Source organism: Crocodylus siamensis, chromosome 15, assembly GCF_052110815.1.
Source record: "Crocodylus siamensis isolate JL-2025a chromosome 15, ASM5211081v1, whole genome shotgun sequence".
NCBI lineage: Eukaryota > Metazoa > Chordata > Crocodylia > Crocodylidae > Crocodylus > Crocodylus siamensis.
The window spans coordinates 52316682-52339537 of NC_143409.1; the positions used below are offsets into that span (position 1 = coordinate 52316682).

At 46.8% G+C, this 22856-nt stretch overlaps 2 protein-coding genes across 5 annotated transcripts in view; one reads left to right on the top strand and one right to left on the bottom strand.

Annotated features, from left to right (window-relative positions):
• Nucleotides 1-104: 104 nt before the first annotated feature.
• LOC149852819 (testis-expressed protein 50-like) lies at nt 105-22135 on the bottom strand. Of its 4 annotated transcripts, XR_016439296.1 has the most exons (3): nt 20190-22135; nt 10282-10537; nt 105-467 (listed from the first exon to the last, which is right to left on the bottom strand). XR_016439296.1 is itself a non-coding variant. In XM_090028781.1 (2 exons), the coding sequence occupies exons 1-2, from the start codon at nt 14809-14811 to the stop codon at nt 12680-12682; spliced, it is 615 nt and encodes a 204-aa protein (XP_089884907.1). In that variant the 5' UTR covers nt 14812-15965. The 4 variants fall into 4 exon arrangements, 1 of the variants encoding a protein (XP_089884907.1); XM_090028781.1 differs by lacking the exons at nt 105-467; nt 10282-10537; nt 20190-22135 and adding exons at nt 12680-12952; nt 14470-15965; XR_016439298.1 differs by lacking the exons at nt 105-467; nt 10282-10537 and adding an exon at nt 12818-12952.
• A 289-nt stretch (nt 22136-22424) lies between these two features.
• Nucleotides 22425-22856, top strand: part of LOC149852820 (uncharacterized) — a 3944-nt gene continuing 3512 nt past the window's right edge. Inside the window, exon 1 of the mRNA XM_090028429.1 lies at nt 22425-22447. Coding sequence (XP_089884555.1) covers nt 22425-22447 — 23 coding nt within the window. The remainder of the gene's footprint in view (nt 22448-22856) is intronic.

Here is a 22856-nt window from a genome sequence, read left to right on the forward strand (position 1 = left end):
TAGCTTCCCCTCCTTCCGCTCCACTCTTTCATGATGGAATTCGACTTTACATTTGTCATCATTAGATGAGCAGTTCAAACACACAGCCTTTGATTTCTGCTTGGTACTACCACCGACTTGCTTAACAACATCCTTGTAAAGAATATGGAAAATAAGTATCAGAGCACAAAAATACGGTTTTTAGAGGAGGGGCCCATTACATTTCCTGCATCACAGTTTCCACATTGGACCAGTGGTCATATGGAGAAGTAGTGACGATTTCTTCATCATCCTTGGTTTCTTTCACCTTTCTCTTTTTATTGAATTGCCGTGGTGGGGTTTCTTTTCTCTCATGGTGGCAGACATGCTTCAGGTATTTCAGCATCATGGGCGTGTTTGCCACCATTCTCCACAGCATTTCATCCACATTGGAGGTGTGCTGACCATAGACTTCTGTTCCAACCGAAACCGGAGGTCTGACTTACTACCTGGAAAGACAGAGCCCATAACATGGGGAATGTAATTCTTTTTTCCATGGAGTCACAAACCACAGGATAGATTTCATTCTTATTTCAGAATTCAAATGTGAGTGGACCAAACCTTCAACTAGTGTAAATCAGCTCTACTGACAGTTACAATGATTTACCTGATGGAGCTACTTTGGTTTATGCCAAGCTTAGGCCCTGGCCCAGACTCTTTACTTCCACAGGTTTGTTCTGTTCAGTTTCTTGTACAGAAAATCTCCTTTTTGCCCTTCTATTCTAGTGGGAACTCCCACCAGTTTTATGTTTGCCAGTAAAGTATTTGAACATTTCCCCTTTGCCCATTCTGGGGTTTAAACCAGACTCTAACATTCAGGAGCTAAACGGAGAACTTCAGGGCAGCAGCTCCCTGGACATGAATGGGCTTCTGGTGGGTTTTCCATAGAAAGCTAGGAAAAGTCAGTGGGAGAGCTGGAATCTCTTCATTTTTGACAACCGGACTGTTTATTTGAATGTCCAAATATGGATTTAGGAATGTAGCTCACAGGTCTTAATTCTAAAGAATCTCCAGTGCTATGCTGTAATCCAGGGGCAGTCACCCCCTGACTTGTGGGCCAGATCCAGGCTACAGTGCCATGTCATCCAGCTCGTTGGGCTCCCCACAGATCTGGTAATTTGGCAGTGTGAGGGGAAAAGCAGGCAGTGGCACTGATTTCCTGCTGCCAGATTTCCAGAACCATGGGTAGCCCCAGGCCCTGAGTGCTGCATCAGGTGCCTAATCCCAGTGCGCAGGACTGGGCAGGGTTACTGCCAGGTCTCACAGACAAATCCTAGTATGCAAGAAGCAGTGCCAGGTCTTGGTGTGACGGGACTAAAGGGGACGGCTCCAGGACCCTGAGATTCTATCCCAGGGTGTAGGGATGGGGGAGGTGGTGCCAGGCTCCTCAGATCCCAGTTCTGGTGCATGGAGCCGAGGAGGCAACTCCTAGCCTCTGGAGCCCAATCCCAGCCTGCAGGAGTGGAAGGGGTAATGCCAAGCTCCAGGGGCCCAGTCCTAGCATGGGTGGGTTGGTGTGGTGGTGCCAAGCACTTAGGGCCCAATCCCAGCCTGCAAGGGTTGAAGGGATGGTGCCAGGCTCTCCATTCCTAGACCCAGTAAATGGGGAAAGCAGTAGTTGAAAGTAGTATTAAATCAATGGCCTGGTTTGTCAATGACACTGGTAATAACCTTATATTGGGAAGTGGGACCAGCAATTCTACTTATGAAATCAGAGAACATGGCAATCTGGTCTAATTAAGAAGTTTGCTTTGAACCCTTTGCTCAGTTGAGCAAATCTGCTGAAGTCGGTTTCCTGTGTGAATACTTTCTGCCTGCTGTGAACAATGGGATTCATCATGCCCTTCAGTCACTTGCTCATTGCTGTGGTCAGCTCTCTTCTCTTTATGAGTTGCTTTCTTATTCTAGGTCTGCCAATGACTGATGCCATAGTTTTTCAACCTATGAAAGTGAACCACAGTGATCTTGAGAGAAGGTGGATCTCTGGCAACTTCCCATAAAGCCAACAGGATTTAGGGGTATTCACCATTGCACAGGATCTGGTGTATACATTTTAAAGATACATTGATGTAGGAGAAAACAGCATGGTCTAATGGGGACAGCATCTGAGCACATCTGCAGCATGGCATACAGGTGTTTAGGAGATCATTAGACTGTGGCTGTCTAGATGACTTTGGACCAGACACTTAATCTTTCAGGGGCTAAACCCTTTTTTGATGTAATCTAGCACTGACATCAACAGAGCTATGATGATTCATACTAATTTCCCCATCTCCAAAATCGGTTGACATACTTATCTACCTTTTAGGAAAACAGCAAAGTTTCATTCATTGATATTTATAAAGACAAATGTTTGCTACTTAGGTGGCCTTTCCAGCGGCTTTTTCCCCATGGTACCCAAGCCAGATTCTTCTTGTATTGTAGTCTGTCTCTGGCAACCTTTGATTAGTTCTGTAAACACTTTCCCATTATGTGAACCTTATCTTTTGTGTCCCGTTTTGCAGAAGCTAAACAGACTCTGCAGATGTTCATCAGCCACATTCAGGCAACAATCACAGACCCAGAGAAGGGGCAGGGAAGGCTGAACAAGGAAGACAAGGTATGGTGCAGAACTTATATTGTGAGGACTATATTCTCAGCACAGCTTAGACCTGCTTGCCTGTTTCTGAGTCAGTGTATGGGTCCTAGTGCCATCTCATTTTTCAGAAAGGCTCCCCAACCAGAGTAAAGTTGCTCAGAGATGGTTTTTATGGGGAGCTGATCACCATGTTATTGATAATGCTTTGGTATCTTTGGGGAAGAAGGTGCCATATGTGCACAAAGGGATTTAGGAATTGAGCCTTTGCATTGCTTAATTCCTGTGAGAGAATGGAGACAATGATCCATGAGTCACAATGTCAATACAATACAGCTCAGTTTGGTTGGCAGGAGGCTGATGAGGCCCTCATCGGTCACATCATAAATTTTACACTGCATGATTCCTGCAAAAGAGCTCTGCACCTCACATTCCTCTCCAGTGTCTCTGTGTTTATGGGTCCTGGAGAGACTTGTGCCAAGTTCTCCTAGATCCAAGAGCGCAGGAGTTAATGCTGGAGTCTGGGTGAGATCTTGGGAGTTCCTAGTGTCCAGTCCTGTGCTCTGACCACTAATCCATACCTACCTCTGTATTTAACTCATACAAGTTAACTCATAATCAGTGTGCCTTGTTATTGATTCCTTACAAAAGAGGCCAGCTTCATTCACTTCCAGAAGGGCAGTGTTGTCCTCCTCTTTGGTTTATGGGGGGTTTAGAAACTCGGATGTCTCAGGAAGCAGACCTGCATTATTACCTGTGTTTTGGTTAGATGTGTCATCTGTTTATAGCAACTGGTTTTGGGGGCTCTCTCAGCCTGAAGGAGATTTCCTTATTTTCTACAGAATGCCTCTCTCAGTGCCTGTCGTGCAAAATCTGACTGGCTCAACAGCACCAAAGAGGCTACCAGGCAGGACTTTCTGGATCAGAAGCAAGAGCTGGAAGATAAAATGCTTCCCATCTTCACTAAGATGGCCACACCCCGTGAGTATGGGAACTATTGGGTAGACACACCATGGATTAATAAAGGTGCAAAATGATACTTTCTGCTATGTTTACAGTTCCTTTCTTAATCATTCCTAACATTTTTGTTTGCCTGTTTGATGGCTGCTGAGTACTGAGCTGATATTTTTAGTGAACTGTCCACAGTGACTCCCAGATCTTTCCTGTGTGGTACCAGCTAAAGTAGAGCCCACCATAGTGTAGGTATAATTTGGATTTCTTTTGCTCAGGTGCATCATCTTACACTTATCAACATTGAATTTCATCTGCCATGTAGCTGCCCATTTGCTCAATTGCGACAGATCCTTCTGTAGCTCCTCACAGTCTCAGTGCATCTTTACTTTACCACTTTAAATAAGTGGTCGGCAAATTTGGCCATCTCACTACCCATCACCCTTTTCCAGCTCATTTACGAATGTTAAACACTTGTCCCAATACAAAGTCCTGGGGGACCTCATTGTTTATGGACTCAATATCCAGTCCATTTAGGGTTGCTTTGTGCTGATCTCCAGCCCCTGCTGACTGGACAGTGGGGAGTGAGGAAGACAGATGTATATAAATAAATAAGGATTTTTGTGGGTGATATTTTTTATTGGACAGAATGCATTGTTGGGGGATAGTTAGACAAACTTTAAAACACAAAATATCCAAGCCTGAGTATCTTGTGCCTGAAAGCTTGTCTAAATGTCTCCCAGCCATGCAGTTGGTCCAATAAAAGATATCACTTACAAAGATCTTTGCCTCTCACATATTTCCTGGACTATCTTGGTTACATGACTCCAATATTATCATATAAACAAGTTTATGATAAGGCATCACAGAGGTGGATAATGATTATAAACAACTGTAGAGAGAGACAAATCTTAGGTGTGGAAAAATGAATTCATGGATTATTCACTGCTGAGTTAGGAAGGACATACTGGAGTCCTGGATGTGTCCTAAGGACTTTCAGTGGCTCCTTTCCTCCCATTTCATTCCTAGCCTTCCCTTTCCATCACCCCATAATATTCCTGCATATTTCTCCTCACTAGCTCTTGCTCTTCATTGTTTCCACACTCCCAAGCCTTAGCACCCTGTGCTCACTCTAAAGCCTCTCTTTTTTGGCTCCTGCATTCATGCTTTTCCAGCTCTCCCATGGCCTTGTAGCTATGCAGTACCCAACCCCTAGCTTCCCCAGTGCCCTGTCTGCCACCAAGCTGAGTCTTGTTTAATTGCTCCTACTACCACACTTCACCTCTCTCTGCATGCCCTGCTCCCCAGCTTAGGCTACTTGTTCCTCAGCCTTCATAAAACCCTGATGACCTTAGCCTTCCCACTCAGAGAGAAACAGTCAGTTGGCAGTCCAAAGTCAAGCAGAAGGCAGGGTAATGGTACAATTCCCTGCTCAGCCACCATTTCCTGGCTCTTCCTGCCCTTGCCAGAGAGGACTGTACATCACAAGGGCTGAGGAGGCAGATTCTGATGAAATTGCTTATGCACATGTAAGCTATTCTTGGGCTCCCCACTAGAAACCAAAAGAAATCTCTGAACACCAACTGTTAACAGGAATTAAGCTGCAGAGCATATAGCTACAAGTGCATGGTGAAACGCCTCCAAGGACCCAGCAGTGCTGGGAATCTATAGCTTTGATTTGGAAGGGGCATGAGGCATGGCCATTAAGGATTGTTCTTAAGAGCATGTGGGTCTCTATGGGAGCCTCAGTGTCAGGTAATAACACTGGCCATTTACTCACATTCCTCTGTTGCAAAATACTGTCCTTTGCCATATGCATCAGTGCATCAGTGACTAGAGAAGAGGTGATAGTGAAGCAATAAAAATCACTTTGAAATCTGCTTTATTTCAGGTCTTCCAACTGCAACAAATGTTAAATGTTCAGTGAGTAGCAGCAGAATCTGATGCTTCATCTTCCCAGATCCCGTTAATCTCAGGTCTCACTTTTTTTTTAAACACCACACACAAATCCTCATTAATCTGAATGTAAAGAGAGGGGATGGTCACTCAGAACCAAACCCCGAGTGCTATGCTCTGGGTTTACAGGCATACACTGCAGCAAGGTCCAGCTGTGATCAGTATCTCAATGCTGAGTTAGCAACATAGTCTCAAGGTTCATAAAAAGTTAGATTAGGTGCTGGCTGTCTATAGAGATTGGGTCAGAGGTAATTTCCATTCCAGTTGGCTCAGTTAAATGACACTGTTATTGTGACAAGCTTTAAAAATGGAGGAAAAAAGGCAGCCTCTTCAGGACTCTGTCACTCATGATCATTTTAGCATTACAATACTTTAGGGTGCTTCCATCTAGAACTCCCATTGCCTCGACCTTCCTTCATAATAGCAGGCTTGCAAGAAAATAAACCCTAAGTGCAGAGCTGCATAACATCACTGATTCCTACTCATAATGCAATTTCTACTCTGAAATCAGACTGTTGTTTTTGTCCCTGCTTGAAGGTTTGTCAGGTACAGCCCTTGTACTTGGTGCCATAATCTACTAACGGTAACATTTTCTGAATGGGGATGGAGAAAGAACAGCTACACTCTTGGGCTTGATCTCCTACTGAAGTTATTTGGAGAGTGCCCTATTTGTGTGAGATGTGTTGCAGATATAGATTAAAAGTCTCTGTGCTGGAGATTTTGCAATTTTAATTGCAGGATTAATAATAGTAAAGACACCTATCCCCCATGTTTAAGTGAATGAAACCATCCCTTGATTTCTGCTGGTACCCAAGTATTATGATGACTGAGTCCTTCTCCAGCTGGGAGATTTGTAGCTGAGATAAACAATGTCTTGGATGCAGAGAATAAGCCACAAGACGATGTAAGCATCTTGTCAGCAATCAATTACAATATAGTTAGCCTATTAGTGATGATGTAGGCGCACACTCATAAGTTCAGTAACTTGTGTATCTCCCTGGACATCTGAAAATACTTTTTTTTACCAAGGGAGGAAAGATTCTTTAGTACAGCAGCATTCTCTCTCATGCCTCAGGATGTGTCACACTGTATTTATTCTTCATAAATATGAAATTACCAGAAATTCACACAAGTTTAGCACCTATTAAGCACTGTAGCACTGACCTAAGACTTCACTGGAGGGTCAATATTTGTGCAAGATCCAAGTTTGTGTCTAGAACTTAAAGACAGCTTTATCCCCTAAAAGTAAAAGCCATGATATAGCGAGTGCCTCATAGACTTGTATCAATTAAGCTGCTTGATGCTGTTTCTCACTAATTTCATGTAATTGCACTTTTATTGTTACCAAAACTAACACTTGCATATTTCTCAGACATCCAAGCACTGATTTCTTTGAGTCCTAAGTGTTACTTGGAACTTCGGGAGGAGTGACATTTTTATGCTTCTTTTGAAATAAAAACAAATCAAGACAATATCAAAACTAAATTTTATCAAAACACTAGATAGTCATTCCCTTCTGTATTGTGGTGTTTAATTGCATCGCTCATCAACGTTTGAGCTCAAGATGTGACAGCAACCACACTAACATGTTGTAATTCTCTCAGATGTTTTTCCCAAGAAACACAAAGGACTTCACAAACAATTAAGATACATGACATAAAAAAGTAGGATTATACCTATCTATGCGACTGCGCGAATTCTGGGTTTGAAATAAAACTTCTAAAGTATAATCCGGTGGTTAAGACAGAACTGGGACTCAAAAGATCTGGACTCAGTTGTTAGTTATATGAGCGAGTCCAGAGAGTCCTCAAGAGTCTTGAGCATAGGCCCTTTGCCTCACCTCTTTCAGGGAATAATATAATCTCCCTTGCCCCTGCTAATGTTCAAAGCTTATCTTCCCACATGACTTTTGGTTCACTGTAAATTAGATTGCAAACCTGGATAAAACCTGCATGTGGCTAGACTGATAAATGTGTACTGGTATATTCCTCTAACACATTATATATAGGAAGAACTTAATATTTTGCCTAGAGAAGCCACAGTTTTTCTACCTTCACCATTGCAAGCTTCGCAAGTTATCTGGTAGTAGCATGATGAGGAAGCTAGAGTTACAAGGCTGGTAGCATCAGGTGTCATGTCCCAGCTGTGTACAAACAGTATCTCCCCATTGATCCTTTGGCAAGAGCCTGAACAGAAGGTGTTGGCTGCACCTTGCAGGCACTTTGCACAATAAAAGGATAGAGGCAAGGCCGCCACATAGCTCATCAGCACCTGGAGCAGATGAATCCCCTTAAAAATATGTATTGAAAAAAAGAAGAAAAGAATCAAGAGAGGGAACCTCTTGGCACGTGTTGTCCCTGCACCCCAGATTTCGTGTCTTCAGCCCAATGAGATCATCAGGTCTCAGTTAGCCCCGTATGCTGCCCAGCTCCCCTGGCTGTGACCCTGGCTCTGGGTGATGCACACACACACAGGAATAGGCATGCACACACACAAGGGCACATGTAGTTATATAGGCACACACCACACACACAAAAATGCATACACACAAAGGCACACGTGCGTACACACATACACACAGACGCAGCCGGTTCCCGGAACCAGCAAGAGCTGCCACCGCCTGTCTCCTCAACAGCAGGAAGTGTCCACCCGTCCGGCCGTGCCTGCGGCACCGCAGCTGCCAGCCTTCCGGTTCCAGCGCCAGACCCTCCCCTGCCCTCGCACCGCTCCCGAGGCTGAGGAGGTGCAAGGATAGTAGCAAAAGCTTGTTGCTGGTGGGTTCATTGCTTGTCTCACAAAGACTGTGAGATGTAGCCAGTCATTGTAAACTGCTCTCTGATCCTATGATAAGCAGGGATCCTGGCTTTCTCTGATTTAAAAAAAATCCCCACTTTTCGGATTTAAAACGGTAACCCCAAATCCACATTTCCCTATGGTTAAATGAAACATCTATCTACCTATCTATCTATCCAATATATTTCCATTATTAAAATTAAACACTCCTATATACATACATACATATATATATATATATGTATGTATATGTGTGTGTGTGTATAAATAAATCAATAAATTAAGAATCAGCCTTAATTGAGTGCAATAGCCTGTACTTAATGCAGCTGATGGTTAATTTCATTAGATTTGTCTGAATTATTTTTCTAATTTAGTATTTTCAATATATTCTACAAGATCACTGTGCATAGTGACAGTACTGTAAAATCAGTGCTGACAGCCTCAAAGCTTCAAAAATCATTAAACCAGGCCCCTAAATCAGGAAATGGACTTTAAAATCATGATTAAAAAAATTATATGTTGTTCTGGTTTCTTTATGCATTTTGAGTCTTGGGGCTTACCTGCTTCTTGTATTTAAGCCTTCTTCTGCAGTCACAAAAACTAGAAATTTACTTTGTTCTTTAAATGGAAGCTCAGATTTTAATGCAGTCTTATGGTTCCAGCAGCTGGGGCTTTAAGAAAATCCGCACAAGAGCACAAAGCTCTTGTCAATGTGGTAAAGAAATACATTTAGCTGAATCTGGTTCAGGTGTGAATGCTGGATGTATTCTTTTTCCCCAGTTTGGAGGAGGAGGCCAAGAGGATGATCTTGATGAGTATAAAAATATGCATATGCAAATAACAAAAGCAGTCAGATGCTTTACAGGCATTTCTGTTATTCCTTGTCTCTTGTCAGGCATTGCTGTAGAGCAGGGGTTATCAACCATGGGTACATGTACCCCTGGGGGTACTTGAGAATGCCCTAAAGGGTACGGAGGGCCACCGTGCATCATCCCGCACAGGTGCTGCCCACCTGGCTGGACATGGGTTGGGGAAGCTCACACATGGCAGCTGCCTCCGTATCTGGCCACGTGCCACCTCCGGTCCACATCCGGCTGCTGGGGAGACACTGATCAAAAAAGGTTGAAAACCCCTGCTCTTGAGAAAAATGGATCCAGCAGAGGCTATAGAGCTGGCAGGTACAGGACAGGAGGCTGAGGAGTCAGAGTATGCTAACCTTCTCCTGAGACCTGTTCTCTTGGGAGAAGTGGAGGGCGTACAGCAGATTTTTGAGGACCCAGAGGACCCCAACCATGAAAAGGCCATGCAAGTGCTGTTGGAAAAGGATGTTATCAGGAGAGACCTACTGTGTGCAGCATACATGGCTGGACAGAGTGCACATCAGAGCTGGCCAAATATGGGGTAGACATGAAAGATAAAACAGCCAGGGGAATGCATTAGGAGTGGGCCCCATGCCTGCTCATGCCCACCCTGCTCCGTCTCCTATCCAAGCCAAAGCAAAGATGCATTTTAACTTCTCTGGGACAGGACCTGGACTACTGCGCCTCAAATTCTCAGACCTTTCTCACCTGGAGGGTGATCAAGCATTGAAACGGGCTATTTAGAGGAGCTGTGAAATCTCCATCCCTGGAGATTTTCAAGAGTGAGTTAGACAAACACTTGTCTGGGATGGGTTAGTCAGGGATGATCAGGAGGCTGGACTAAATGACCTCATGAGGCCCCCTCCATCCCTATGATGTTGTGAACCCAACCTCTCTGAATTTATGAACCCTTGCTTCTTCTACTCGTTCTGCTGCTTAGGTCCAAACAGCACTGAAGCCATGAAAATCTTTCCATTGACTTCATTAAGTTTGAAGCTGGCCCTGGATCCCCACCTACCATCATAGCTCCACCTCTCCATACTGCTCATTCCTGTCTTGGCTTCTTCCTGGCTCCCCTCCCGTAACTCTCCACTGTTAAGTATTCCTTAACCATTACTGTTGACTTACCTGCCTACATGTGTTTTATTTCCTGCAATTCAATTTCTTTTCTCCTCCATAAATCTTGCCATAAAGTTCTCACGAGAGACTTTGGACTCCTTTTCTCTCTCACTGTGATGGACTCCTTGCACGGCACTTTGAGAAATTCTCTTGGCCACAGTGTTCTCTCCTACCCCAGCTGGGGGCTGTGTCCTGGTTGGTTGGTTGCTTCTCATCCAAACAGCTCTGTATTTTAGGTGTGCTGTCTATGTATCACTCAGGGATCCTGTAAGGAAGGAAGTTGCTGAAGTATTATGAGAATACACCCCAAGGAAAAGAAATTCGGGGTGTTTTTTGATGAGTTTTCTTCCACATCTCACCCAGGTTACTCTCCTTCACTGTACTGCTGCATGGGGACAACTAGAAACTTTGAAAATTCTGGTAGAACTGGGAGCTGATATTGTAGCAACCACTTTCCGAAGTGAAAAGGCCTGAGAGAGTGCCTGCCGCTATGGCCAGGCTGAGTGAGTGGACTTCCTGGACTGGTCAGGTGAGAGAGAAACTCCTGAGATGCACAGCTACAGATGAGGCTTGGATCACTGTCACAGAGCACTTGGGTGCCCTGCTCCTATAAAGAGTGGAAACTGCTAGGGAAGGAGCCCGAGCAGTGAGCAGGGAGCCCCAGCTGCTGGTTACCGGGGCAACCAGAGTGAGCTAGTGGCCCACACCTGCCAGCGGTCAGCGGACCGGACGGGGCAGGGCCTGACTCGCATATAAACGCCAGGGCTGAGGCCAGGACAGCAGTTCCCTGCCAGCAGCTAAAGGGGAAGGCGCTCTCCCAGAGCAAGCAAAGGAAAGAGGCCTGACTGCAGGTGTAGCCCTGAGCCTGGTGAGGGATGGAGCACCCCTGGTGCAGCCTGAATGAGGTTATAGCCGGGCAGCTGGAATTTATGTTATAGCCCAGGGGCTTGTGTTTTTGTTTGCTGTATAACGCCGGTGGCTTGGGTGAGGCCATTAGGGGATGGAGGAGGCCTCACAGGGGACCCACAGCAGCGTGGGGACCTGAGCGCCAGAGAGGGTGCAGCATGTGGGGGTGTATCAGCCTGAGTGCCAGAGAGGGTACAGCACTTTACAAGGCTGCGGAGAGCCCGAGGAGGGCCAGGGTGCCAAACTTATAATAAGGCCTAGACCAAATGTCAGCTCCATCTGCGAGGTTTGGGGCAGGGTAAAGGGGTGGTTGAAGCCACGCATAAGTCTAGGGTGCCCCAAAACACCCATTGCAGCATGGGACCCACAAAGGGTCCAGCAAAACCGTGTCCAAGAAGTCATCAAGGCAGCCTCCCTAATAGATTTACCATCAAAGACGTGGAGCGTGAGAATCGAGGGTGCCCTTTGGGCCAGCATAGCATGGGAAGGGGGCCTTGGAGATCACGGCCATCTTGCAGGACCCTGCATGGTGACACCAAGGGGACATGCATCTTAAGCCGGTGGAAGTCATCCAAGCTCCACTTGAATCGATGATGTAAGGCGGATTTACACCAGCTGAAGATCTGGCCCCATGAATTCTAAGTGTTGTGCTGTTCAGGTCATCAGCCCCTTCAGCTACCGAGACCAGGTGTTCATCTGTGACACTGTGGATGGGCCATGGGTAGCTAGTTAACCAGACTGTAAGGAAACTCCTAGGGAAGAGGACAAATTTGGCTCAGATTTCCTGATCCTGCCAGTGATCAGAAAGAAGGGGTGAAGCTGATTCCTACTGGTGTGGCTCCTAGGCAATTCACCTACACAATTCACCAGTGGACCTGTTTGGTCTCTGGGGCAACTTGGCAGAGCCTAAGAACTGCTCTGTTACACCTGACAGTTGCTGCCCTGAGGGCCTGTTCTTGCAGCCAAGGTTCACTGTAGCCCCACCATAGTTCTCCCACCATGCCCCCTGTGCTTGGCCGCTTGGCAAGTGCTCAGGAGCAAGAGCTCCAGCTCTGTGCTATACTGGCACTTGCCTTTTTGCCAGGGGAGCTGCAGCTAATTGGATAGACCAGCTCCTGAGCTGCTTCATATTGTTAGCGTGGCTCAGTATAGCTAAAGTGTAGGGGGAAATGGTGGCTTTCTTCTGCCAAGGATAGTGTTATTTCATTTATCTTTGAAATTCAAAACACCCTCACCAGACTGTTCAAACCTTTGTTTTCAATTGGACCACTTTACTTCCCTCCTCCCACTCTATTCTGTCAATGACAGAATTCAACTTCGCAATTGTCATCGTTAGATGAACTGATCAACTAATGATCTAATGTCAAACACACAGCTATTGATTTCTATTTAGTGCCCCCACTGACTTTCTTAACAACATCCATGTAAAGAATTTGGAGAACAACTATCGGAGCATAAACATATGCTTTTTTTTTTAGAGAAGGAGTGGCCCTTTTTCCATTTACACTTCCTGCATCACAGTGTCCACACTGGAGCAGTGCTTGTATGGACAAGCAGGGAAGATGCCTTCATCATATTCAGTTTCTTCCACCTTTCTCATTTTATTTAATTGCCATGGTGGGACTTCTTTCCTTTCATGGTAGCAGTAGTGCTTCAGGTATATCAGCATCATGGATGTATTTGCCACCAGTCTCGACAGCATTTTGTCCACATCGGAGGTGTGCTGACCATAGACTTCTGTTGCAACCGAAACTGGGGAGGTCTGACTTACTACCTGGAAAGACAGAGCTCATAACATGGGGAATGTAATTCTTTTCTTCAAGAGTCACAAACTACCAGGCCAGATTTCTTTTTATTTCAAAACTCAAGTGTCAGTGGACCAAACCTTCAACTAGTGTAAATCGGCACCATTGACATTTACAATGATTTACACAAAGATCTGACTCATTGACTTCAGTGGAGCTAATTTGGTTTATGCCAGCCTCAGGCCCTGGCCTAGACTCTCTTATTTCCACTGCCACAGATTTGTTCTGTGCAGTTTCTTGTAAAGAAAATCTCCTTTTCTTTTTTTTTTTTTTTTACCCCTCTCTTCAACTGGAAACTCCCACCAGTTTTACATTTGCAGGTCAAGTGCTTGAACACTTCCCCATTGCCCATTCTAGGGTTTAAACCAGTCTCTAACATTCAGGAAGTAAAAGGAGAACTTCATGGTAGCAGCTTCCAGGATATGTATGGGCTTATAGTGGCTTTTCCATGGCGAGCGAGGAAGAGTCAGTGGGAGAGCTTGAATCTCTTCATTTTTGACATCTAGACTGTTTATTTGAATGTCCAAATATGGATTTAGGAATGTAGGTCATAACTCTTAATCCTAAAGAATCTCCAGTGCTATGCTTTAATTCAGGGGTGGCCACCCTTTGACTTATGGGTCAGATCAATGCTGCAGTGCCATGTAATCCAGCCTATGGGGCTTCCTACAAATCTGGAAATTTTGGTAGTGGAGGGTGGGCAGTGGCATTGCTATCATGCTGCCAAATGTCCAGACCAATGGGGAGCCCCAGGACCAGAGCTCTGGATCAAGTGACCCATCCCAGTGCTAAGGGCTGGGCGGGGACACAGTTGAGCTCCACAGCCCAGAACTAGCATGCAAGGGGCAGTGCCAGGGCCTTGAGACCCAATCCTGGTACGGAGGGCTGGAAGGGGGTAGTTCCAGGATTCTGGGACACAACCCCAGGGTGTAGGGACAGGAGGGGGTGGTGTTAGGCCCCTATGGCCAAATCCTGGCTTATGGGACAGAGGATGCAACTCCAGGCCCCTGAGGCTCAAATCAAGCATGCTGGGGCAGAGTGGGTGGTGCAAGGCTGCCAGGCGCTAATCCCAGCATGTGGAGGTGGAGGGGTTGGTGCCCAGACCCAATGCATGGAGATGGGAGGGAACAGTGCCAGGTCCCAGTGTCTGATTCTGGTGTGTAGGGCTTAATCTGTCCCATGGATTGGCCCCACACCACTCATTTACTCACTGGACCAAAAGATTGAGCACCGCTGCTGTAATCTACCTGGGACCGGCATGCTCAACCTGTGGCCCATGGGCCAGATGTGGTCCACAGAACCATGGCATCTGGCTCATGGGACACCCCATGGTTGGGGAACTTGGCAGCAGGGGAGCAGTGGCAATACTGCCACCCTCCACTGCTTCTGAATTCCCAAATGGGCACTGCCTCTCCAGCCTTCCAGGCAAAATAGTTGGTTTCTGCTGAGCTAGGACCTTTTGAGTTTGGTAATGGACATTACTCACTTGAGGATTCACAGCACTTCTTTGATGCATCTTCCATTTGATCCAAAGATAGTGTACAGATAAAGAGCAGAGGAGAGAGACAACAACTTTGACACTAATACACAGGATACCCAGCCATCCTTTGGTTATTTCCAGGTTGGTAAAGTAGAGAGATAATTGGTCCAAAGGGTAGGGCAGGCAAGTAGACATAAGCTGTGTTTCAAGCTCCATTTCTTTCAGATCTTCTGGAAGAATATCCATGCCAACTCTCCTCCAGCTTGGGCGACCACAAACGCAAAGGCCATTTTGGAACAAGAAGACAGCCCAGAGAGAAACACCCAGGAAGAAACTTTGAATAAACATTGTCTTGTTTTTTTGGCAGAAAAGACTCCTGTGAATTGGTTGCCACCATGAACCAAATGTAGCCAGAGGTCCAGCAGCAAGTGGCCTTGAGAGCTCACTGTATTGCCTGGAGTGTATTTCCTTCTATCATTTAGTCACTGAAGCCAAACTAGCTGTAAGCTGGTGATCTCACCTGCTGTGGATTTTTTTCAGATAGGTACTATGATGTCATAAGGAATGCAAATCTCTGTTCAGTGAACAAGGTAAGGAGTTAAAGGTACAACAACCTAATGTGGTCTAGTGATTAGAATGGGGCACGGGGAGTTACAGAGACTGTTTTCTAATGCTGACTCTTGCCATTGGTTTAACTTCTCTGTACCTCAGTTTGCCAGTCTCCAAAGCAGGGATGACACCAACCCTTTGTGTGTGGTGTTTTGAAAACCTCAGATGAATGGGGCTATCGAGTTGAAAAGAGTCCAGTATTAAAACAATGGCCTGGCTGGTCCATTACACTACTACCTTCGTACTGGGGAGTGAGTGGGACCAGCAATTCCACTTAGGGAATCAGAGAAGCTGGCAACCTGGTCTCATTGAGAACTTGACTTTGAACCCTTTGTTCACATGAGCAGACCTACTGAAGCCAGTTTCTTGTGTTAATACTGTTTGTCTGCTGTGAGTAATGGGATCTATCCTGTTTTTCAGTCGCTTGCTTTTTGCTGTGGTCTGTTCTCTGCTCTTTATGAGTTGCTTTCTTACTCTAGGTCTGCCGATGACTGACTGATGCCTTAGATTTGCACCCTATGAAAGTGAACCACAGTGATCTTGAGAGAAGGTGGAGTTCTGGCAACTTCCCATAAAGCCAACAAGATTTAGGGGCATTCACCATTGCACAGGATCTGGTGTATACATTTTAAAGATATGATGCTTGTAAGAGGAAGCTGTACGGTCTAATGGGGATATCGTCTGAACACATCTGCAGCATGGCATACAGGTGTTTAGGAAATGGTTAGATTGTGGTGCTCTGGATGACTTCGGACCAGACACTTAATCTCTCAGGGGTCTAATCCTTAGCTGATGTAATCTAGCATTGACATCAATGGAACTATGATGCTCATAATATCTCTAACTCCAAAATGGGCTGACATGGATATCTCCCTTTTAGGAAAACAGCAAAGTTTAATTCATTAATATTTATAAAGACAAATAGTTGCTACTTATGTGGCCTTTCCAGCAGCTCTTTTTCCCCATGGTACCCAAGCCAGATTCTTCTTGTATTGTAGTCTGTCTCTGGAGACCTTTGATTAGTTCTGTAAATACTTTCCCATTATGTGAACCTTGTCTTCTGTGTCCTGTTTTGTAGAAGCTAAATAGGCCCTGTAGATATTCCTCAGCCATATTCAGGCAACAATCTCATCCAGAGAAGGGGCAGGGAAGGCTGAACAAGGAAGACAAGTTATGGTGGGGAGCTTGTACAGCGAGGACCATTCTCACTCAGCACAGCTTAGACCTACTTCCTTGACTCTGAGTTGGTGTATGGGTCCTAGTGCCATCATCTTTTCCAAAGGTTCCTGCACCAGAACAGAAAGAGACTCTGCAATGGTTTTTATGGGGAGCTGATCCCCATATTAACAATAATGCTTGATATCCTTAGGGAGAAAGTGCCATATGTTCAGAAAGGCGTTTAGGAATTAGGACTTGCATTGCATAATTCCTGTGAGACAATGGAGACAATGATCCATGAGCCACATTACAGCTTTTATATTGCATGCATCCTGCAAAAGAGCTCTGCACCTCCCATTTCTCTCCAGTGTCTCTGTGTTTATGTGCCCTGAAGAGACTTGTGCCATGTTCTTATACATCCAAGAGCGCAGAAGGAGTTAATGCTGGAGTCTGGGTGAGCTCTTGGGAGTTCTTAGTGTCCAGTCCTGTGCTCTGGTCACTAATCCATACCTACCTCTGTAATTAACTCATACAAGTTAACTCCTAATCAATGTGCCTTGTTATTGATTCCTTACAAGAGAGGCCAGCTTCTCTTCTAGAAGGCCAGTGCTGTTCCCCCTCTTTGATATATGGGGGTTTTAGACAGTCAGGTGTCTCAGGGAGCAGACCTGGATGGTTTGGTTGGATGTGCAATCTGCTTAAAGCAGTTGGTTTTGTGGGGCTCTCTCAGTCTCAAGGAGATTTCCTTCTCTTCTACAGAATGCCTCTCAGCCCCCGCCACCGCTACTGCCTGTGGGTGGTCGCTGTGCCCTCCCAGCCTTGGGGGGCAGGAGGCATATATGAATGTAGCTATAGGTTGGGTTACTTTTGCCCAGGTGCATCACCTTATACTTATCTACACTTAATTTCATCTGCCATTTAGCTTCCCACTTGCACAATTGTGTCAGACCATTCTGGAGTTCCTCACAGCGCACCTTGACTTCACCACTTTGAAGAAGTGTTTGGTAAATTTTGGCCATCTCACTACTCATCCCATTTTTCCAGATCATTTACAAATGTTAAACAACACTGGTCCCAACACAGAGCCCTAAGGAACTGCATTGTATATGGACTCAATGCCCAGTCCATTTGGGGTAGCTTTGTGCTTATCTCCAGCCCCTGCTGATTGGAGAATGTGGAGTGAGGAACAAGTTGTATATAAATAACTAAGGATTATTGTGGGCGATATCTTCCATTGGACAAAATGCATAGTTGGGAGATATTTAGACAGACTCTACACACAAAATACCCATCCTCAGGTCTAAGTATTTTTGTGTCTGAAAGACTGTCTAAATGTCTCCCAGCCATGCAATTGGTCCAATAAAAGTTGCCACTCACAAAGATCCTTGTCTCTCATGTATTTCCTGGACCACCATGTCTACATGACTCCAGTACTGCGTGTTAATAGGTAAGTCTGTATTTGTTCAGGCACTATGGAGGTAGACACTGACCGTAAATACCTGTAGAGAGAGACGAATCTTAGGCATTGACAAATGGATTTATGGAGGTATTCACTGCTGAGTTAGGAAGAAGGTACCAGAGTCCTGGGAGTGTCCTAAGAACTCTCGGGGGCGCCTTTCCTTCTCTACTTCATGCAGTCCTGAATTTCCTAGCCTTCTCTTTCCATCCCGCCAAGTTATTCCCGGCTATTTCTCCTCACTGGCTCTTGTTGTTCACTGCTTCCCTATACCCGAGCCTTAGCACCCTGTGCTCACTCAAAAACCTCTTTCTTGGCCCATACATGCATGTTTCTCCATCTCTCCTATGGCTTGGTAGCTATGCAATACTCAAACCTATCTTCCCCAACCCTCTGCCTGTCACCAAGCTGAGTCTTTTTTTTAATTGCTCCTACCACCACCCTTCACCCCTTTCTGCATGCCCTGCTCACCAGCTTAGGCTACTTATTCTTGTTTCCTCAGCCTCTGTAAACTCCGGATGGCCCTAGCTTTCCCACTCAGAGACAGTTAGCTGGTAGTCTGAAATCAGGCAGATAGCAGGGTAAGGGTGCGCTGCCAGTAAGATAAGGGCACTTCCCCCGTTGGTCATCCTATGCAGGTGACAGTAACCTGCAGCTCTCCAGTGATGGGCATGCATGGTGGCTTGGCAATGCACAAAGATTAAAACAAGACAGCCCCAAAGCACTGATGTCTGAAGCCAGAACTCAAGGGCACCTTTGCAAGTAGGTTGGCTAACCATGTCTAAAGTTGCTTCTCTAAGCACTTTAACAGGCAGTAGAACAAGTTTCGCTATTTAAAGTGGATACGTTGAGTTAATTTGTGCCCTACAAGGTTGTAGCTGCTGGTGCAGCTCCTTCTGAATGATACAGCTCTGGGAAGGGACACTCGGATGAGATACACGGCAACATTCAGAGGTCAAGCTAAGTTAAGGCATGGTCTGCTCTGGTATCTGTGGCTAGTGTAGACATACCGTAGCTGGCTCTGACACAGCAAGAAAGCTAACTGCAGCAGCTCAGATTTTATGCTGAATTTATGCTGAACCTTATCTGAGGGGCTGTGTACATGCTACTGGGTTCAGTCCATGCTCAGCAACTTGCTTTCACAGCTCCACTGCTACCAAGACCTTCGCTGGCTATATAAAAGGTAGGCTGGATACACCTCAGTAGACTGCAGCCTCTGCAGTAACTGGTGTGGATATACTATTAGTGGGCCTTTCACGTTTCTGGGGCTTCATCAACAGGGCTTTTTATCTACTGATGCACCTAATGATCCACCGCATGTACTCAGTGTGCAGAATCTGGATGAAAAATGATTTGCTGAGCAGAGCGATACAAGGGCTACACTGTCCTGTCTGCCTTCGAGGCCAGTTTAAATGACAAATGGACTCTTCAGTGGCATCCTGTCCAGGCTGAACTGTACCTGGAGCAATGAAAAATACACATCTTTGAAGAGAAGCTATTTTATAGATCAGTGACAATGCTGGTGTGAACAGAGGGGACAAGCACAGCTGCTTTCTGCCATACCTAACTAGTTGCCTTAGTAACCCAGGAATACTTAGGTTGACGGGTCCTCCTTTCAAGTAATCAAAGGCAACAATTTCTACCCCAGTAGATCTTCACTTTGCAGAGCCTGGGAGACCAGTAGGTTTTCTGCCTGCTGCTATGAACATGCAACAAACAGGCCTGTAATTTTCCATTAATATTTTGCAGGGTAACAGGAGTAAACTGAAAAGATCAGCTGAGGAACCTCAAGCCAAAGACACTAGTCCTGTGCACTGATGAAACGTATCTATGCTAATCGCTGCTGAAAGCACCTTGTAAGCACCTGGCTTACGGACTAAAGAAGGTGTCGGCAAGCAACTGAGGCTCGGCCAACTAGACGATTCCATCAAAGGAAGAATGTCTTAGTGCAGTGGTGCTCAACCACTTCAGACTCAAGGCACCCTACGTCAGGCTCAAGGTATGCCTTGGAAGATGCTAGTTTTTAACTTGGACTTGTTTTTTGTCTGCACAGCAATTAAAGCAAGTCTTCTGTTCCAAAGTACTCAGAAAGACCACAACAACTTGGAATATCTCGGTTTCCCTTGTGAATCATGTGCAGGTATTTGCACAACTAACAGTGCTAATATTATGTGGCACCCTTTAAAGGCTCTCACAACACCCCAGGAAGTTACAGCTCTGGTAGAGAATCACAGCCCTGCTGTAACCCATGGACCTACATGCTCTCAGCCCAATGTATAACCAGGACTTGTACATGCAGTCCTCACTCCTGTCACAGAACAAACGGCATTGAAGCGGAGAAGTGGCGGGAATCCCCCGCTCCGTGCGCCCCGCGGCCCGAGGGGGCTACGGCCCCCGCCTGCGGTCTGCAGACACTGTGCAGCCGAGTTCACCTCGTGTCCTGCTGAGCTCAGACATTAGCTGGGCTGCACCGAGCATCGGTCTTGCTGGGCAAGTCGCTCACCTTTTGACACGGTTTTGTGGTTTGCCAGCACAGCTGGTTTATCTTGACACTGTCAGGAAGCCGCACGTTTCCCTGTCTGGCAGCTCCGCAGCACTCAGCGCACTTACGCTTCTCTTTTGTCAACGGGCTGCATATTGCCCCCGCCTGTTTCCGCACTGCCAGCACAGCCGGGGCCGTGGGTGCCACCCCGGGCAGCCACGACTCCCCAGAGATGCCCCTGCACAGGGACTTCCAGAAGACTGCAGCGCCAGAGCAACAGCCGCAGGAAGGATCTTAGCAATGGAAAAGCGCTGAGCTAACAACTACGAGCACGCAAGACCCCACCGTGGTTGAAAAAGGCCGGTTTCAGAACTACGATGGCAGACTGTGACACAGTGACGGCCCGGGGCGAGGCCGCGGCCCGCCGGGGGGAGGACCCCGCATGCGCAGCCCCGCCCGGCGCCCCATCCCGCGCCCCGCCCGGCGGCAGCTGCGCTGTGAAGAGGCGCCTGAGGGCAGCCGGCCCTGGGAGGGGTGGGGAGCGGCGCGGGAGAGCGGGTCCCGCCCGGGCCGTGCCTTCGCCACGGCTCCCTGCTCCTCCTTCGTCGCGGGAAGTCACGGAGCCCCCGCACCTCCCCCGTAGGAGGCCTGCCCCTGAGGCGCCCTTTCAACACTTGCTCGGCCCGCTCCGGCTCGCCCGCGCCCGGGCTGTGCGGCTCCTCTGCGGCACAGGCCCGGGGAAGGGCTGCTCGCACACGCCGCGGCTGCCGGTTGGGTCTGAGGGCCAGGGCCGCGCTGCACGAGAAGGCGGATGGGGGCGGAGCAGCGGCGCACAGCGCTCCTGGTCCGGCAGCTCCTGGCAGAGCCCGTGAGCACCCTGCCCTGGCCCCGCCCGGCCCCACGGCCTGCCTCTGGAGACCATGCTTCCTCCCAGCCGTTTCACAGTTGGCATGTCAGGAGTTCTCGCTCCTGCTTTTGTGACACCGACTTGTGTGGTGGTTTGTTGCGCTTCCCACCTATGCCTTGGCCCAGCAGCGAGCGGACTGCAGAAGCAAATGCTGGCGCCTGTCCCCTGAGCCAGCAGCTCGCGCAGTCAGACTGGACGTGGGTTCATGGGCTTGAAAGAGGTACTTTCAGACTGGTCTAGATACAGGGGGACCAGGCGTTGTTCTCCAGGGGATTTGTTCTGATTGCTGTTGGGCCTGGGCACCTATACCTAGCGCTAGCCTCCTTAAGGCCCACGGAGAGGACAGATCTGCACTGCCCCTGTGCTGGCGCAGGGCCCTTCTACCAGCAGCGGAGGCTCCTTGCGTGGGGGCGTCTCAGGGAAACATCTGCATCTGCTTTAAGGACTGCACATGGACAGAGTCAAAGGTAGAAAGGGGCCTGAACATGATTGAGCAATTCTTCCACAGCCAACAGAGTTCAATCGGAAATGGGATTCAGGCCCCCGTGTCATTCAAATGATTTTCAAAATGTTCATCTGGAAATGGTCAGAGTTGGTCAACTGCTTTATTTATTTAAATCCAGCGAAGCCTTGCTTCACTGAAAGTTGTTGACTTTCTGATTTTCGTACACCCAAGATGGGCCTTGTTTCAGTCCTTTTTTTGGAGAACGTTGTCACCGACCTTGTTAAACCTGTCGGTTCAGTGAAAGTCAGACTTTTGGCCAGTAAAAAAAATAAAATAATTTCAGTTAACATTTTGAAAAGTTACAAAACATACAAAAGTTTCAAAGGAGTGAAGGAACGCAGAGACCTGGGGCATTTTTCATGAAAGCTGAGTTTGGTTTTTGCCAGTTGCAAACTGCATTACACTCGGCACTTTTAAAATATATTTTTTTCTTCGGGGTGCACGTTATATCTGTAATTCCGACTGCATTTAACGACTGTGATGAGTGTCCTATATTATCAAGCACACGTGTTAGTGATTGTTTGACTGGGGTATTAGTAATTTATATGAAATAAAGTCGGTGGCTTTTTAAATAAAAATGTATAATGTGAAATGTGTCATGAGAAATGTGAGAAATGAGTGAAATGTGAAACATGAAATACCTACTGCTTTATAATACTGGAGGGCAGGAGTGGGCAATGTAGCTTTTAACAAGTGAATACTTTAAAGCTTTTTACCAGTGCATTTTTACTGCACAGTAAGTGAATTGACTGCACAGTATAGCAGTACCACCCACCCTGCGCATATCATTAGCATGCATCACGCAGGTATTAAAGTTACACCGGAATAGTTAACACACGTGTAGATGCCTTACTGCGCAGCATCACAGTGTGCGTGGACTGACGTGGAACTAACTCTAGTCCCAACTCAGCCCACACGCAACGTTAATGCGCTTTAATGCCTGCTTGTGCAGATGCTGGCCTATTCCTGCTTACCGCATAGTAACTTACTGCACAGTAAGTTTTAGCTGGTGTAAATGCACATGTAGACATTGCCTGTGTTCCTTCCCTGTCACTTCTGTCCCTTCCTTCCCTTGGCCCTGTCCCTTGCCATAGTTTTCTTTCCCTCCGTTCACATTACACTGTTTAACATGCATGTTAGCGCAGGTGAGCTCATCCCTGCTGCGAAGCCCCCAGAAGTGATACACATAGCCCCCCTGACCTGTGTGTGTGCTGGGTTTGGGGGCAGGGAACCCAGCTTTATGGGGTGACCTTAATGTATGTTGTGTGTGGATTTT

What these genes read in the sequence shown, in the direction of transcription:
- LOC149852819 (XM_090028781.1), bottom strand. Translation starts at nt 14,811, where the DNA reads ATGTTTATTCAAAGTTTCTTCCTGGGTGTTTCTCTCTGGGCTGTCTTC. An exon ending in GAAGTGCTGTGAATCCTCAA is followed by an intron (nt 12,953 to 14,469) that starts GTGAGTAATGTC and finishes CTGTCTTTCCAG; the next exon opens with GTAGTAAGTCAGACCTCCCC.